General features: G+C 31.7%; 1 protein-coding gene across 2 annotated transcripts; it reads right to left on the reverse strand.

Annotated features, from left to right (window-relative positions):
• Positions 1-3,658: 3,658 nt before the first annotated feature.
• On the reverse strand, positions 3,659-19,568 carry LOC105325754 (uncharacterized). Of its 2 annotated transcripts, XM_066078499.1 has the most exons (11): positions 19,368-19,568; positions 16,714-19,089; positions 13,342-13,453; positions 13,061-13,254; positions 9,268-9,418; positions 9,048-9,185; positions 8,195-8,263; positions 7,042-7,158; positions 6,261-6,611; positions 6,001-6,088; positions 3,659-5,619 (listed from the first exon to the last, which is right to left on the reverse strand). In XM_066078499.1, exons 3-11 carry the CDS (start codon positions 13,391-13,393, stop codon positions 5,214-5,216), a joined length of 1,566 nt encoding a protein of 521 aa, XP_065934571.1. In that variant the 5' UTR covers positions 13,394-13,453; positions 16,714-19,089; positions 19,368-19,568; the 3' UTR covers positions 3,659-5,213. The 2 variants fall into 2 exon arrangements, with proteins under 2 accessions (XP_065934571.1, XP_065934572.1); XM_066078500.1 differs by lacking the exons at positions 16,714-19,089; positions 19,368-19,568 and having other exon boundaries at positions 13,342-15,690.
• Between the last annotated feature and the right edge of the window lie 200 nt (positions 19,569-19,768).

The raw sequence follows: 19,768 nt of genomic DNA on the forward strand, positions 1-19,768 counted from the left end.
ACTTTAAAAATGATCAAAATTTACTTGGATTTTGGTTATATGTCTAGATGGTCGAGTGATGAGAACCGTGGCCGCTCACTGCCAAAAGCGTATAGGTTCTAGAGGTCGTGAGTTCAAAGCCCCGCCCCGGCGGAGATATTGAATTTCGCTGTGCTGTAGATGTATTTATTTTTATATCAGCATTCAAGCGTATTTTCAAGAAGATTATATAGGATATTGCATACTCTAGTATTTTGCAGAAATGCCTGGTAAGGTACCCTAATGTTTTGCAAGAAAGCTTGTCAAAGTAGTAGTAAACCATTAACAAATTCCTGGAAAAAGTTATCTAAAATTGAGGAACGTGTCGTCTGACCTTAACATTATTTATTTTAGACATAAACAACAGTTTAAAAAGTTAACCGGGATATGGACTTGGTTGGTCACGTAATCAACTAAAATGAAGCCTTATGGGCTTCTCAGCAAATTTGATCACGCACCCATCGAGTACATACCTCGTTGAAATTTTTGACATGACTGTTTATTAATTATATCTACGTTTGAGAATAGCAAATTGTTTAGAATCATTAATATAACGGTGTATTTATGTTACAATATTGCAACCGTCAAACATAAATGCATGCGGTTATCATTGTACATCATTAAAAAGTTAAAACAGAATTGATTGGGTTTTATTCTGTAGGTTCATATAAGGAACTATATTTGCAAACGTAAATATTATTATTATAATTAATCATTTTAAAATTAATTTCATATTATTTCATTTTGCAGCAATTATCAAACAATTGAGAATAGTTTAAAGTTAAAAATATACAAATATTGAAACGATAATGTATTTTTTTTTAAATTACAGATAACACAGCAACAACTTGAATTTTTTTTCTTTGCGATAAAAGCAACACAATCGCAATGTGTACATGTATGTACAAACTAAGAATGTACGCCTACTCACGAGCAGGTGTCCTTGAATTCAAATTTAGTCTCGACTTTTGTGAAACGCAACTTACTCTAGCGATGAGGTTAAATTCCTGATTTTGTCCGGACTACGCTTACTTTTGGACGAAGACCTATTTCTGAAAAGAGCCCCGGGAAACAGCCATAGAAAGCCTACTATTTAGTAGAATTATCCTTTTTAACACATCTGAGCCAAGGTTCACATGAGCTTTCCTGATTAAAAATTGCCAATTTTAACCAAACGTGGCGAAAAGCATCCTTAAAGAAAGGGAATTTTAGTTTCTGTCTGTAAGGACCAGGTCTCATTTCATGGGGATATAAATGTGAATTATTGAGAATCTATTGGTATTTTTTTTCTTCAAAAATCTTACTATCAAAAACAGTTTGCTCAAATAAGCTGAACCTTGTTTGGAAAATCCCTAAGGTAGTGTAGATACATGTTTGTTTAAACCATCATTCCCAGTGGTAGATTGGGGGCACAATGCGGACATTTTAGTTTCTGTTAATGAAGGTCCAGGTCTTCTTTCAAGGGAAAATAAATTTAAATTATCGAGAATGTGTTAATATTTTTGTCAAAAATCTTCCTCTCATAAAAAGTTTGGTCAGAAAAGCTGAACCTTGTGTGGAAGCATCTTAAGGTAGTGTAGATACATGGACATGTTTGTTTAGATCATGATTTTTTAAAATATGAGGTAATCCTGTAATAACATTTAATTTAATTGTACCAAATCTCTTTCTAATATAAACGAAATTTATACGTTTATCACAGACATCCTTTTTTGACAGAGGCAACATGCACTATACCCGACTGCAGATACACTATATTAATTAATGTTGTAACAAAAAAAATATACCAAGCACAAGCTCAAAGAATTGATTGAAAAAAAGAAAGCTGCTTGACATTAAAGTAAACATATGAGAGAAAAACTATTACAGAATCCATCAAGTCAGGAGCGATCTTTGTATGACAACAATATTTTGAATGATTCTCTAGTGCTGAGATAGGGCACGGATACGATTGCACAAACAGACGGACGGACAATAAAACGTGATTATTTTTTTTTTTTTGATTTGTTTAGAATTCTATAGATACACTTTTCATTTATCAATTCAGAACATATTTTGAACGTTTATGCATAAAATGTTATAACAAATATCAAATAGTTACGACAGTTAAGTTCTTTGTATTCCAAAAATAAACAATGTCTTTGTAAAACAACTAGTCGAAAACACATTAATTGTGCACATCTTGAGATGTACAAAGATTGATTTTAATTTTAGTTCCTACTAGCCTCCCATCTGTCAATTTATAAAATCAAAAACAAAAACGTAGGGATAAACCCAATATGGGGAACATTCTACTATATAAATGTCTTTTTCTCCGGAATATGGTTTACGTACACAAATCATGTTTTAACAACATTATAAAAAGATTCATGCATACTTTTCTTAAAAGCAAATGCTGAAAGGTTTCTCTATACACAGTTTTTATCATTTTTAAGTTTTCCTCCAAATAATCATCACAATGCCTCCATTTCTCGATATTCATTTCAATAATTCTAAAGGTCACTTTTGCTGAGTGACTCCCGGTACTTAAGTATCCATGTATAATTGGCATTGTTGAAATAGTCCTCAGGATAGCCCGGTGATGATATTTGACCACTGATGCTATGTTCGTATTGCAGAATATTGACAGCAGCCAATTCTACAAAGTTCACGTATGACCATATGATTCAGCAGGTATCAAGTTATCTGGACAGATGTCGCAAGAAAATGTTTTACCTAAACATAGATTCCGAACAACACTTAATTTGAGAAGTAAATCTGCGTTCATTTTAGTCGTCTTATTTTGGTCTCTCTAATGCAGTTTGCTCTAAAACAACAAGTTTGTCCTCAAGCATATGCAATAGGGAAAATACAAAAACAATGTTGTTAAACTCAAAGAGATTGATTGCACAGGTCTATTTAACAAAATTATAACGATGATGATTTCTATTCGGTTGTTCCTTTGCCTTAATAAAATTTTACGTGTAGATTATTATGTGCGATGATTGATTGATTGATTGATTGATTGATTGATTGATTGATTGATTGATTGATTGATTGATTGATTTTAAGACCAACATTTTACGTGTCATTTTTTCGTTTACCTTAATAACCAAACGTCAGATCACACAAATTGGAATACAAAAACAATCATGACAATATGTTATACCTGGTATCTTTAAGAAATTAACAGCAAGTTAAAAATGTTCACAGGAAGATAAACTTGGTTTGTCTTGTGCTCAGATCTAGTAGGTTTCTCGAAATTTTTATTCAACTATGGACTGACTACCACAAACGGAACGCTCCGCATAATTGTTTGTAGAGTGATAGCCTGCAAATCTCTTTCCTAAGTTTTCTGCTTTTTCAAACTTACCTACAATTAATCACCACATGTATTTCATTCCTTGATATCCATTTTAAAATGCTAAAGGATACATTTGCTAACGTATTTCCGGACCTCGTGACCCATCTATAGTTGGAATTATTGTGATACTCCATAGAATATCCTGGTGATACTGTGTGACCAACTATGTTATCTTCGTATTTCAAAATATTGGAAAAAGTCAAATTTTCAAAATACAAAATTGCTATTTATTTTTTGCCATACATGTTTCAAGAAAATATTTAACATGAATTCAAAACAACAGTAAAGAAAAGTATTTAAATATACGTGTTCATTTTATGTATCTATCATTTACGATTTTGTTTTGGGGGTTTTTTTCTTTGGAGTTTAATATATGCTCTGTTTCTTTGACATCTAGTAAATTAAAATCAAGGAATTAACAATCAATGTTTTATTGTTATATTATTTGATCTGGAACTAAAACAAACGTAATGAAAAACGGAAGTTGACTATTGGCGTTTTAATGAGCATACAACATTCCAATTAAAATGCAATTTTTTAGAGCCTTTGTTTTTATTACTCAAAGAGGGAAAAATCAAAACAATTCTTATGAAAAAGACCTTAACAACACTATCTACAAACATTATTCCTAACGTCCAGGTAAACTCTCCCTGTGTTATTAGATTGTCATTTTCACTTTTGTATTAAAAGTCCTTAATTATTACTTTTCAGTCCAGACAGAATTTAAGTAATTTTTTTTTTCTGTTTGATTGATTGATGGACGGATGGATTGATGGATACACTACTTTATTTGCATCCTAGCTCTTCACTTACTTTATTCACAAATGATTTATTATTTCGTGTTTGAATTGTGACCATTTTAAAACTGGTCGGTCCAAATATTTTCACTATATTTTGGAAGAAAAAAATCAATTATTTTACGGCTATTTAGTTTAAGCATTACATGTATTTAATTTATGAAAGTTCTGATTCATTTTCAATTATTTTTTGTTTGTTGAAGATATTGGAACACCAAAATTTGATGGGTCATCAACTTGCAACGAATCATTAATCATTTTTATGTACAGTGCTTAAAGCGAAAATAATAATTGTGATCAATTTTTTCAAACAAAAAATATAATTTTTTTGCAGCATTATTTATATTAGTAAATTCATTTTTAAAATTGTAACATTTCTTTGTAACAACAAACATGTAACAAGAATATACATATATTAATAGTGAATTATTCATATTTACATCATTTTCTTTTCTAGGGATGTAATCCTGTTTGTTTACACTAGCTAAATAATGAATTTTACTGTAGTTGAGTCGGATGGTTGAACTGATTAACGCTGGAAATAAGGGATTAGTGTTTACTATACTCTATAACACTCTATTGAACGAACATCAGTTGGGAAACTAGGCGTATATATGATACACTTGTGTTGGTCCTTAGGTGAAGTAATACGGATAGGAGTTATTGATCGCTCCAATGATGTCTAGACTTATGAGACTAAATCCAAACATTTTGTCTTAGCACGTTTTTATTATGGGGCCTTATTTTTCCTGATATTGTACATTCTCTCAAACTCTATAAGGCTATCTTCTTCTGTGCCAAAATAAACGATATATATATATCGAAAATGATGCGTGCAAAAAACAAGATAAACATGTACACATACACTCATTATGAATAAAACATTAGAAGCTTGATGACAATAGGTATTTTGCAGTACGAAAATATAAGTAAATATCTATCTCAACCGATAAAGTTTTTTATGTTATGCAAAAACATGTTGAATCCATTTCAAAAATGTCATCCAAACAAGACGATAAAACGGTTGCATACATTTAGATTGTTATACTGATATTTTACTTCGGTTGGCTTGAATTTATAAAATGAGTATTCAATGTGTGGTAAACGTTGGTGGAATCTCGTTGCGTAGTTGTGGGAGTCGCCGTCTGAGTGATTGAACGTGGGTGTGTAGCCTCCAGAGTGAAATAGAATCGCTCACAGGTACCATAGGTGTGCTCAGTGTCTCTGTTGTATTCGTCCATTGCTGACTGTGTTTTATCGTATTCATTCCTCCAGCATTTATCGTACAATGTTGATTGCTCCTCAACCTCCTCGTTGTTCTCCTCGGGACTAGTTTCTAATTCACACACAGCATCCACTGGGATATCGTCATAAACGTGAACTGATATGCAATTTGCGTTGTTGATAACATCCCGTGCTCCTTCATCTCTCTTTTGCTGACACAGGTTTTTCTGAAGAGCTCTAAACCAAAAAAAAAGAAAACAAAATGTTCAATATATTATATATCTTGATAGTGTGCACTAAAGAAAGTGCATGATCTACATTGATCACCTTTGCAACATAACTTGACTGTTGACTACGGACATGTATCACAACATAATTACTAAAACACATCTTCACGTAAATGCATATCTTTATGCTATGCAGGCATTATTGTTTCGGGTTTTTTTATTCTACAGTATTAAAATGTGGACATCCAATGAGTTACTAAACTTTCGTGGTTCCTATATTTTTTATCCATATACTCGTCAGAAAAGCTTTCTTTAGGATGGTATTTTGTTACAGATTTTAAATATTTCAATATTTTATAATATTCATCATTTATCGTATGATATTACTCACCTGGTTTGAGTACAACGTCTATAAATGCACACACAAACAACCAGCAAAAGAAGGAAATCAACAACAACTAAGCCGATGATAAGGTACACTACAACATTAAACAATATAAAATACGTTTTTTTAAAAATACGTACCATTTTTACTCTTTCTGTATTTTGTCTTTTATTACTAAGACAGAAACGCCAGAATTAGTTCTGAACAGTTTGTATCATTTTTTGGCTGAAGGAAAGACAGTATGAACCAGGAGTATAATACTTAACCTTTTTGTATATCAAATGTATTCTTGTCTTCTTTGTTTGTTGTTGCATTAAAAACTAATGTTGTCAACTCAACATTGGATGATCTCGTCGTCGATGACAATGTCAGCGGTCGCGATCGTGTTTTGGGCGTTGTTCGCTTCGTTTCTGAATACTTTATAGAGAGAGTTGTTAGTAGTTTAGTGGGAATGGATTGACTGGTTATTCTACCCTGATTATCCACAGTTGATGGGAACTCTGGTTTCAGTGTTGAAGATGCTGTAGGAGATGTATATTTGTACGTACTTGTGTCATCTGTAGTTGATTCAGTTGTTCCAGATGTTGATGTAATCTTATCCTGCGTTGTACTACTGACTAACATAAAGAGAAAACCAAAAACATTATGCATTTAGGATGTTTCAAGAGTTATGTAATGGTTTTCAACACAATTAGAAAATATCCTTCAAATTAAGAGAGGGTTTTATCTCTTCATATTACAAAACAACAGATGCGTGAAAAACAAGATGTTAACCATAACCATAGCATCAATTCATATAAAATAAATTTCATGTGAAAACAGTCTCATGATTGATATTTTCAATCATGAAAGGTCGAGTACGATTTTCTTCATTCTTAGTTGTTTCATTGAAATCTAATGTTGTCAACTCAATACTACATGATCTCGTCGTCGATGACAGTGTCAGCGGTAGCGAACGTTTTAAAAGCGTTGTTTACTTTGTTTCTGAATACTGTATAGAGAGAGATGATAGTAGCTCAGAAATTATGGTTAGGCTAGTTGCTCTACCTGATTTCGTCACAGTTGATGGTGATTCCGGTATCAGAATTAAAGAAGTTGAGTCATCTGTAGTGTATTCAGTTGTTCTAGGTGCTGACGTAAACATCGTATGCACTGTACTACTAACTACATATAATATTAAGAAAAAATTAAAAACAACGAAACAATAAGCGTTGAGGATATTCAGTTATTCATCATAATTGGTATAGCTTCAATGCACATTGAATTTTACCTCATATATATTTCATGTGAAAAGTATGGTGGCCAATCTCTGCCCATTGTGTTCAAGTTATTTTTCTATCAAATATGCCGACATGCAAGATAATTATGATGACATGCAACATAATTATGTCAACATGCAACATAACTACATGTATGTTGACATGCAAGAAAATTGCAATCAAATAAGAATCATATAAAATCTCAAAAAATTTCAAATATCGCCCACATGTGACATCCAAGATGCTAGATGTTACTAATGTATGTCGACATGCAACTAATTTATGTTAACGTGCGAGATAAATATGTTGACATGCAAGTTATTTACATCAACATGCAACTTAGTTATGTTTACATGCTACTTATTTATGTCGACATGCAACTTCGTTATGTCGACATGCAAGATAAATATGTTGACATGCAACATATTCATCTTGAAACGCAACTTATTTATGTTAACATGCACCATATATATGTCAACATACAACCTAGTTATGTTAACATCCTACTTATTAGTAGCATGTCAACATATTCATGTGAACATAATTAAGTTGCATGTCAACATATTTATCTCGCATGTCAACATAACAAAGTTGCACGTTGGCATAAATAAGAAGCATAAGAACATACCTAAGTTGCATGTCGACATAAATAAGTAGCATTTAGTATCTTGCATGTCATGTGTGGGCGATATTTGAGATTGTTTGTGATTTTTTACAGTTCTTAATTGTTTTTCTTGCAGGTCAATGTAGTTATGCTGCATGTTAACATAGCTATTTTGCATGTCAACATATTTATCTTGCATGTCGACATATTTGATGGAAAAATTACTTGCTTACAAGGGGCAGAGATGTGCCACCATAGAAAAGGGGATCATGATTGATTTTTTAAATCTTGAAAATAACTTTAATATTTTATTAAGGGGTTATAAGTTTGTACGTACTTGTGCCTGCTGTAGTTAATCCCGTTGACGTAAGTGTTGATTCAATCTTAGCCAGCACTGTACTAGTAACTAATATAAAAAAGTAATAAAAAAATAAACTCATAAATGATACTTTTAAAGCTATCTAATGCTATTCAACTAAATTCTTAAAAGATCCTTCAAATCACGAAAGATTTTCATCTCTTTATATTACAAAACAACAGATGTGTGAAAAGCAAGGTGTTTGCAATGACAATGGTATAAATACACAGGAATGTTTTCTCAGGTATATGTATATGTGAAAACGGCCTATAATTTTCAATCATGAAACCTCGAGTTCAATTGAATTTCATGTTACACGAATCTTGGTTGTCAATTTCTTGTTAGCTAGCATCCATCCCACTCCAGCTTTACATACCTTTCTAACATGTAAATAATTATGTTTTTGTATAAATGACATTTGTAATTTGTATTGTTTGGGATTGTTGCGCATTTACTTATTCAATTGTGCTAGTTCGTTGATGTTAATTAATGAGCTGTATATAATTTGACATATATTGTAATTCTGAAGTTTACGGATACAGCATATGGATAGGTCACTTTTTATTGTGAATATACCTTGGAGTCTTGTTACCTATTTGATATTGTTACTTTTTCATTATTTTCATCATTTGCAATGAATTACATATTTCATCACAACGTCGGTTTCGATTCAGTTTTTAACTTTTTGACGTTTACCTAGTTGCGATGAGTCTGTGCAGTATGAGAACGTGTGAATTTGTATATGTATCTGTATTGATCACATTGTTTGTAACGCTTCTAATTCGACAACGTTATAAGTTATTTAACTGTTATTTGTTCTGCAGTCACTTACCCTGAGATGAAGGTGTTGTGGTCGTTCGCTGAAATGCAGTAGTTTTGACTTCCATTTTCTTAGATGTTCTAACCATGTATTTTGTTGTTGTTGCCAACATTTTCTGCGTCGGTAAGGCTTTTGTTGGTGGTAGAGTTACTGAAACAAAAATATCCATGAGCTATGTCACATATTTCTTTCAATAAAATATTGACTTGTGATAACAAGATAAGAAAACAACCTTTCCATGTGAGGCTGAAACCTTTTTCTGTCATACTCTCGTCTGATATGAATGATACTCTGATTTTCTTTCCTCGACCAGTTAGATTGTAATTCTCCAAATGACCACATCGTTTTAAAAGGCGAAAACAACAAGGTTCAAGTTCCGTTATCTACAAGCAATCAATGACATTTCGTAAGACATGAGGTCCATTGACATTACAGATCCTCTGAGTATTATATAGCCCCGTGAAGAACCCATATACATGTAAATGCATTAGAGTACGGTACTTAAAATACTATCTTGAGCTTTATTCATTTGTTGTAACACATGGATAGAAATACAGGTATGATTATGGTTGTGTTTGGTATACTTGAACATTATTCATCACAATACTACACAAGAAAAGATAATTGGGTATGTATAAATGAAAGTGTAAGTATACCTTTACCACACAGAAAATTGTGGCGGTGCAATGTGTGGTAAAAGATATTTGTCCTGTGTTTATGCTATTCGCTTATCATTGACCAATCATAATTAACTTGTTTACAAGATCATATGGTGTCTTTAAGTGCATGTAGGTTTGTCTGCTACATATTCAAACAGTTTTATAGAGTCAATGACCTGAAATCATTGTCTTTTTATTGCTTATGAACATGTACAGCTCTACTGGCACTGTACCAGTTATCGGCTAAAATATAACGTTTTCTTTTCGTATGTCCTTATTTCTTGATATTTTTGGATAAAACTTGACATACTTTATAAAAAGTAAAGTCCTTATTTATCAATATGTTAGTTTATATCATTATTTAGAACCCATAACATCTTGTTTTGTGTTTTTTAGCACGGCCCGAATTTGCCGAGTTTTTACGATGTACTGTACCAGTTATCGGCTGTGATAATAAAATAGCAAACTCCCTGTACATGTTGATTTTATACTCTGCTAAATGTGATTTGAATTATGCCCCTTGTGGGGTAATTAAGTAGTCGGGGTTATGATACATTATAAACAAAACTCATAAAATTATTCGTTTATAATCATACGGCAATACACCAAATCGTAGAATATTCAATACATAATTGTGCAATCAGGCGTTCAACTGCGTTACGAATCTCTCGGAAATTTGTGAATTCCTTTTGTTTATACATGTTATATGTATTGATATTATATGTCAAATCAAAAAAGGGATATAATAACGTATCACAAAGAGGTCATATTCTATTTTTAACTTATTACGTCACTTCCCCCACTGCTGAAATGCAAAGATATAAAATCAGCGGTAAACAATGGTCGTTTAAGCTCATGTTTATAACATATTCAAGAAAGTTTTCAAGCAAACTTACTTTTCTTTATTCGAAAAAGACGACTGAATTAAAAATTTTGGATTGTCGCGTGCTATAAACCCGAACCCTCAGTTTAGCCGATAACTGGTCTTAGCCGATAACTGGTACAGTACCAGTATGGTCGTTTTGCTTTATTCATTTACTAGTACTTTGACCTTCTACAGTGAGGTGATAAGTTAACAATAAGCATATGGCCAAAACAGATCCTTTTGCGTTTGGGTACGTAAAAATAATAAATACTGAATAAAGGAACTCCTGTCAGACGGTGAAGAATGTTTAGATAAACGAAAAGTGTTGGGGTTTTTTTTCGTTAGTTTTAATAGTCTTCATTGCTTCATGAAAAAAACATGCGCAAAGGTGAGTATAGTTCTGAATTCCCTCATATTGGTCATTTCTCTACAAACAACGGTAGGGGATGATGTGGTTCTGTAGGACAAATATGTTAATACGTAGATTTACAAAATTTAATGTTTTATATGATTTAGAAATCTTTTACATTAAATGAATACAGAAGGAAGACGTTAATCTAGAACTTCAAACTAAGTGAGATTATGTTTTGTTTCTGAAAATTGTGCAATAGATTATTTTGATTTTGATAGAATTTCTCTTCTGTTTTGATTTTTAAATTTCAATTATTTCAATTCTCGTGGTATGGACGTGAAAACTGATAAATTCTCATGAGAGAAACCAGTAGTTGTGTTTTTCTCTTCTATTGTGTCTCTGTGAGTTTGTTAACCCAATAATCTGCAGCAGTCCAGTGTGTCACACGTAGCCATCCAATAAAAGGAAATTTATTGAGCATCAACAAAAAACAAACCTTATTGGAGGGTCGTTGCAGGACGATGAGAGATTTTATAGATTCGCTAGATAACTTAAGATTACGTCACAAAATGTTTTAAAAGCTTGTGGAAACCGAAACCCAAAGGCTCTAATTGTTTTGCTATAATAAACTAAAAATTGTAATGCTTAAAAATAATTGCTGTAAATAACGGACTTACATTTTATGAGCGTCGATGTCGCAATTGTATTGTATTATTTATTTATCTATTTATTTATTTTATTTTATTATTTTTTTTATTTTTATTACTTTTTTATTTTTATTAAAGTGAGCTTAATTATGAAGAAAAAAGGTTTCATTTTTGGATGTATGACGGAATATGAATACGGATTGGTCACGTGATTAAATCCCGTAAAGCCTGAATGGAAGATTTGATCACTTCCCAACCCATATTTATACCCCGATATACATCCAAAAATGATATCTTATTTTTTTTATTTACAATTGTTGCAAATTAGGACTATAACATTGCTCCATACTTCGTTTTTTGTGATGACCTAGAAAGCCGCTTAACGTGACGTGACAAAAATACTTCAATAATCTTGCAAGTTTTCGATTATGTCAATAAATAAATCTGATGTTACGTTTGACAAGACAGCACTTTTTTAATATAATAAAGTGATACAGTAAAGAAAAATTACTACGTTTTGTAAAATTGAAAAAAAAGATTAATTCTTAGCGGATTACTGGCTTTTCCGTCGAAGTAACAGAGCAGTTCGAAATTTAAAAACAAAGCTATTAAAAGCTAAGTTAGAGTCTACTTACTTGGCATTTTAGATAAGATTCTGTCGCAGAATGGGATTCAAGAGCATAATGATTCTCATCGGACATTTTAGAGACAAGCTATTCTAGTTTCTTTCACGGAACAAAACGGACAGAGAAGCAGAAGGAGTAAAACTTGTCCGTAATTGGACTAAACACGGAAGGTCTGTGATATTGCGTTTGCCATTTTGATCAATACTTTTTATGAGAGTTAAATATGAACTGATTTATCTTCTTTGACAAGTTGCGGTTGTAATTGTCAAGAACGCTTTGCTAGGTTGTCGATCCATAAACATAGTCTTACGTGAATTTTAAGCCAGGATAATTTATCCCCGCAGTTAATGCTATTTATTGTAAAAAAAAAAATTATGAATGATCTTAACTTCATTTAACAAAATACAGATAAGTATTTTTCTTCATGCCTTAATCATATTTTCAATACAATATTAAGTATGTTTAGCGTAAATCGGTTAGTTTGAGAACGTAGAAAAAGTAGTGATCTAGATTATTTATACGCTACGTTGACCTCTTAACATCTAGAACAAGACTGCTGTTGTGCAAGAATAACATTGGATTGCGCAAAAAATGTTATGTAATGAAAAACATTTGCTAGTGTAAATATCAAAGTTTATAACATGATCACGAGACAGTGGTCGTCTTTTTTCTACTGAATATGAAACAAATAGAGGTTGATCAAATCGATCCCAATATTCCTTGTACCTCATTATATCAATGTATAATTATTTGTTGACGACTAGCTAACGACCATTTTTAATGTAGCAACAACATCAAAATATCATGCATAGATATTTTAACAAATTTTTGAAGGATTCTCTTTTTTTTTTTTAAATTTTTCATTTTCAAGTTTACCTCTAAATAATCATCACATTCCCATTTTTCGATATTCATTTCAATAATTCTGAAAGTAACTTTTGCTGAGCGGCTCCCCGTCCTTATTATCCATGTATAATTAGCATTGTTGGGATAGTTCCCAGGGTAGTCCGGTGATGTTATTTGACCACTGATGCCGTCTAAGTATTTCAAAACATTGACAGCAACCAATTCTGAAAAATTCACGTATAACAGTCAAATTCATCAGATATCCAGTTGTTATAAAATATACATACATGTATAACAAGAAAATGTGTTACCAGAACATAAAATCCAAACAACAGTCAATTTGAGAAATGTAGCTGCGTTCATTTTAGTCGCCTTGTTTTGGTCTCTCTGATGCAGATTGCTCTAAAACAACAATTTCCTTCTCTAGGAAAAACATAAAGGAAATAACAAAGTAAGTTAAATAATGTTGATCAAGATAAAGAGATTCTACAGATATATACAACATCATTATCAAGATTTTGGTTTCTATTTTGCTCTTCTACCTTTGCCGTAAAAGAAGAAACTTTTTAAAAAATTGTGTGTAGATTATTGTGTGCCATTAGGTTACTAATTGATTGATAAATTTTAATCAATTTCATAATAATATTTTACGTTACATTTTTTTTTAGCATGACTAAACTAAAATCACACACAACAGATTTGATTACAAAAATACTCATAACAAAATGTTGTATCCGAAATAATCAGAGGGTTAAAAAGTTCACCTGGATATGAACTTGGTTGGTCACGTGATCAAATCCTGGGACGCCCGAAAGGCTTCTCAAAAGATTTGTTCATATCCTGGTCAACTTTTTAACACTGCTGTTTCTTACTTGAATTCACGTTTGAGAAAAACAAATTATTCAGAACTATTTCCATAACCATGTCTTTATGTTTAAAATAATGCAATCGTCAAACGATAAGCGCTTGCAGCTTTCATTGTGATGTCATCTAAAAGTTTACACAGCATTTAACGTTTATGCTATTCTATAGATCATATTAGCGGCAATGTCTGATATACTGTTTCCTTTACATGTGTTTTAGTGAACTATTGACGAACTAGTATTTTGTAGATATTCCAGAAGGACGTGATTTCTAGTGAACCTGCTCCACAATTTGACTTCTTTCCTTGGCGTTTCTCTTTTTCAATATATGCATGACATCAGAATATTGAATATGTATTTCCATGTACCACAGTTTAATTAAAGCCTAGACCATTCTTTTAGAGTTAAACAATAACAAGAACACAAACTTATTTTAATTTCAATAATTTTGAATTTAACAGCAATATATGTTATTTTACTTAACATGTCAAAAATCGTCTGCTCTAAGAATGACAAATGCTGTTGCTTGGAATCATTTCCCGTTTAAAATAAACCTTCTATTTATTTATGTTAAATACTAAGAAATATGATTATATTTGATTTGTATTTCCTGTTGGTTTCTTATTATCAAATTGAAAATCTGTTGGATTTTTTTTTATCGATCTCTTTTTTGCTTTCTTTTTATTTTGTCACCTTCTCTATATTTATTGTGTTACAGTGCTTTGTACAAATTCTGAAATATGAATAACACTTCTTAATAGAATTGAAGTCTTTTGTTGAGGGCATTTTGTAGGTCTTCCGTAGATTAAACTGTGCGCCTGTCAAGTTCAATACCTATTTAAATTACCCCTCTATTTCAAAAAAAGAATGTACTTAATAAATCAAGGAAGTTTTACACAGTAGATTTGTGTTATTTATATTCGCAAAAGTTATTTTAAATGAAGTGTCTCGGGATTTTCTTGTTAGATTAAGACAAAACCGGAAGTATAGGAAGAAAACAAAAGGAAAAGAATGTCAACTGATCGGAAGTACATTTGTGGAAATTAGACTAGAAATAGAGTGTTGAAAACATAACGTAAATGGCACATTTCACACTTGGACACGATATATTTAGCTAGATATGGCTAATATTATAGTGTGGTTAATATATATCCTGGCTAGATAGCAGTTTCTTGTATAAAAAGTAGATGAATTTCAAAGGACAAATCTAATTTGTTGCTGTTTAGTATGAAAGAGATAAAATAGCACAAACGTTTGGTTAATTGAGGCTTCATTGCATATTGCATCTTTCAAATAATGGAATGCGAAATACGAATTATATCTTAAATCTATCAGATATTTACTAGCTTTAGCATGCAAGTCAAATATTTCCATTAGTGTCAATCATAGCAATGCAAAAACATTTATACTCTTATAGATGTTACTAGTAATTTATAAAACAGTACAGTTTTATACTATTTTAAGGGGGTGAGAGATTCTCCCAAAATATAAAAACGAAAAAATCCGGAAGAGGGGAAAGGGGAACAAAAATATAATAAAGCAAACAAGTACTTCCAAAATCGAAATTAATAAGTAAGGTTGGTGGGTGTGTTAAAGGTAAAAACCAAAAGGGTGTGGAAAATTCTTGTAATTCCTTTCTTGTGATCCTATTAGTTTGTTTTCACTGAATTATACTAAACAATAACTCGAGCATGCGCAGCTTGAGTAAAATGGAAAATTTGAGAAAATGAAATAAGTGACTATGACCAAAACCATGCGAACTTGAAACAGAAGTATATTTATGATATATATAGTTTATAGGAAATATACACAAATATACACAAATGAAAACTGTTAAACCTGTGTAATATATTAATATTTGCATATAATACAAATTTATGTTTACCATTTGTACATTTTCCTTCAGTATGGGAATCTGGTTTCAAAATAACTGATGGCCTGGTGATCTAGTACATTTTAAACTTGTTAAAGAGAACACTTGCAATTTTGACTATGCAGCTTATAAAAGTTTACTCCTTAAAATTATATCTTACGGTGATTAAACTGTAATCAGTTGTTTCCTGTTTCTTGTTTTAACATATTTATTTTTTAAATCTGATATATATAATACATTTTTATTTATTATTATTTTTCAATATTATTTCCTTTTCTATTGGTTTTAATCACAATCAAATAATCTACCCCCCCCCCCCCCCCCCACACACACACACACACTCACATACATGTCCTTTCAGTTTGGTATATTGATATTCATTGAACACAAACTTTTTTAAGTTAACGAAAAATATTTATACACCTCTATACACATTAGAAAACTGGTGCGTAAAACTGGTACAAACTGTATATTTTAAGTATACATATAAGTAAAAATAGAGATAAAAGTACTTGTACATGTAATACCCTGAATATCCCGGAGGACAAACACATCTACATACAGTCCACAACATGGTCCCCGATGTAGCACATAACACATAGGCCGAACCTCAGTGCATAGTGTATACTAGTACATGTATGACAGTTGAAACACTATGTTTAGTAAACTTTTGAGTGTTTTTACATATTATAAATTCACATAATTTAAATCTAAATATAGGAATATTTTTTAATTGTTCTTTGATAAATTTTATAAAATCAAAATGATAGAAAAAGCAAAAAGAAGGTGAATAAATTGTTTGATACTCCTTTCAGCAAACTGAGAAAGAGACAGATGTACATGCAGAAAAAAGCAGTAAGCGGGTGTCTACCAAACATCAAATAGAAAGGTGTATAGCCGGTGCTATCATGTTTGGTCGCATTGTCCGCATGAACGATGCTACTTACGAGGGATGTCCAACCCTCTTTCTGTTTATCGTCTAAAGTACCGATCATACAGACAAGTGTCTGATTAAATCGCTCGACCATACCATTTCCCATTGGATTGTAGGTAGTAGTGCGGGACTGCTGCATCCAGCTAACTTGCAGAGCTCTCTGATGACACGATTGGTAATATTCCTGCCATTTGCCACTGCGAAGTCTAAAAGGAAAGCCTTAAAGAAGTATAAAATCTTCAGAAAGTATTTTAGCAGTGGTTTTAGCAGTTTATTTTTTGTAGGAAACGCTTGAGTTTACCTAGTGAAGTGGTCTGATATTACCAAAATATATTTATTACCACCTTTGCTCTTTCAAGTGACAAATAATTAATGCATACTTAATCTAAAGCTTGATAAGATTTGATGTAAACCAGTTATGATGAAAGTTTTTCAGGAGTTTTAAACTTCACACATCTGTCACAGTTCTGAATTCTTTCACATATCGCTTGTTCTATACGAGGTCAACAGAACCCCTTTCTGATAAGAGGTTCTGTCTCTGCAAAAATGTCCCAAGTTGGTGTCCATGAGCTTGAAAACGATATCTCTGTAACTGACTGGTAAAACAAGTTGTTTGACATTCTGATTATTCAAAACAGTTTCTAATCAATACACTTTTCTGTAAATACAAATACAGATTCTCTAAAACATTTACAAACATCTGCAGGTTCCGAATTCAATCCTGTCTTTCAGAGCAGATAAACTTTCTTTAATAGTTCAATAACCCTTCTAATTGTTTTGTCTTTATGCTGTGATTAAGCCCAATTAACATTAGATAGTAAGCATGAATTTTCTTTCTGAACAGTTTTATCATTTTGGACAAAACTTTCTGCATTTATTGCCATCTTACAACCACAATGATTCAAAAATTTAAAAGAAATTGCATAGTGTCCACATGAATAGTAAAAACAATCCTAATTTCTAATGACAACAGACCATTAATCACACTCTTCTTTATCACAAAGGTAACAATGTACTTATTTTGCGGTGTGTTTTCGTATATCATTAGTGGATGTGAATTTTGACTTTTAATGATTTAATTTTGAAAGATTTATCATTAGATGTTGCTACACAGCCCTCTAATGGCATATTTTAGAAAACAAGAACTCGACTTATCAAAATAGTTAGAAGTTATGTTTGATATATTGAAAACCAGTTTTCAAACTATAAATCATGAAATACCTACTTTAAAATTTGTGTGTCTATCAATGCAAACTTTTCTTCTTCCTAAGGTTTCGTATCTTCACCAAAAGATGAACGCTAGTTTACTAGTTTATCGTCGTTGCTGCCAGTGTCAATGGTCGCGAATATTTTTAAATACTTTTGCCGTTGTAATATTGTTTACAGAAATATGATTATAACTCAAATGGTATGTGAATTCCGGATATTCATCTTCAATTCTCCTCAATTGATGAAAGCTCCAATATCAACAGTAGAGACGTGGTTAAAGATTAATATTTGTACGATATTGCACTAGGCGTTAAAAAAAGCATAGATCTGTACCATTGGGTCATTTTCAAACAGCAGAAATCAGATGAATGTTGTAAAACAACATATGCATGAACCTACGTGTATTTTTATAGGGAATAATCACAATATCAAAACACAGTTCTGAAATTGTTATTCAAGCAAATTTAATATGAAAAAGGTCGTAAATTTGATTTGTGTCGATGTTTGTAATAATTACAATGGACTGAAATATTACACGACTGTCTTTTGAAAATCATTCTTTATATGCCCCTTCCGCTTAAAATATAAAAGATTTAGAATCAGGTTTATTTGTATCGGTACTATTTTTATATGAAAATGATCCTTAATCGCGTTAAATTTTTGAACTACTCGTAAACTACATAGAATTCCCATTTGAAAGTGCCAGTGAAATAGAGAAATTCATTTTAAATTTTCATATTATGTCTACAGATATATCACATTAAAAGTTTCCTTGTAATTCTTAAAACCCTAGATGACATAGAATATACTTGCTTTCTTTTGTGAAACCTTTATACAATGAAAGAGTTGTGATATTTTCTTTCTATGCAGTAATTTTGACGTCCGTTTTCTTAATTTTTTCCAAAATGGTCTGCGTTTTCAGTTTTGTTTTGGGCAAAACTTTTGATGATGGTAGAAATACTTAAATGGTTTGGTGTATGGATGGTTATAACTTTATGATTTTAGGATTCCGAAATCAAAGAAAGCTACCTCTCCAGATAAGGTTGAATCCTCTTTCTGTCAATCTTTGGTCTGAAATGAACGATACTCTGAATTCCTTTCCTCGCCCAAATAAATTTTTATTTTCCAAACGACCACATCGTTTAAAAAGGCGGACGCAACAAGGTTCAATTTCTTCTATCTATAAACAATGTTTGATATTTCTTTAAAAAGAGAGACAGAGAGTACATATTATCTGATATAATATAATCCTGCAGTATATTTATAGATATCCATGTATGCACATTTAATTACATTATCATATCATTTTTTTTAAGTTTAAAGCTGCAAATGTTCAATTGTTAACTGAAACCCACGAACGGAAACGTCTAGCAATAGACTCTGCATATTTTTTGTTTATGTTTTAGTGTAAAGCTGCAAACCTTCTTGGTTCTAGGTTTACTGCACTTTTAACCTCACCTCTAAATAATCATCACATGAATGGCCTGTGCTTTCTTTGATATCCATTTCAAATATTCTAAACATTATGTTTGCTGATGAGTTTCCGGTCCTTATGACCCATGTATAGTTGGAATTGTTGGGATACTCCAAAGGATATCCTGGTGATACTATGTGACCATCGATGTTGTCTTCGTATTTCAAAGTATTGGTAGCAAAAAAATCTGAAATATGCATTTTTATTTAATTTTTTGACAATACAAATGTTTCAAGAAAACTTGTTTCTGATCAATGGTAAATATGAACAGAATGTGTTTGTTGATTTCATGTACACATGTGAGGTACACTCATCTTTTCATTCGTCATGTTTTATATTTCTTATGCAGCTTGCTGTATGTTGTGCATCTTAAGGTAGTTTGTTC

This window comes from Magallana gigas, chromosome 3 (genome assembly GCF_963853765.1).
Source record: "Magallana gigas chromosome 3, xbMagGiga1.1, whole genome shotgun sequence".
Taxonomy (NCBI): Eukaryota; Metazoa; Mollusca; class Bivalvia; order Ostreida; family Ostreidae; genus Magallana; species Magallana gigas.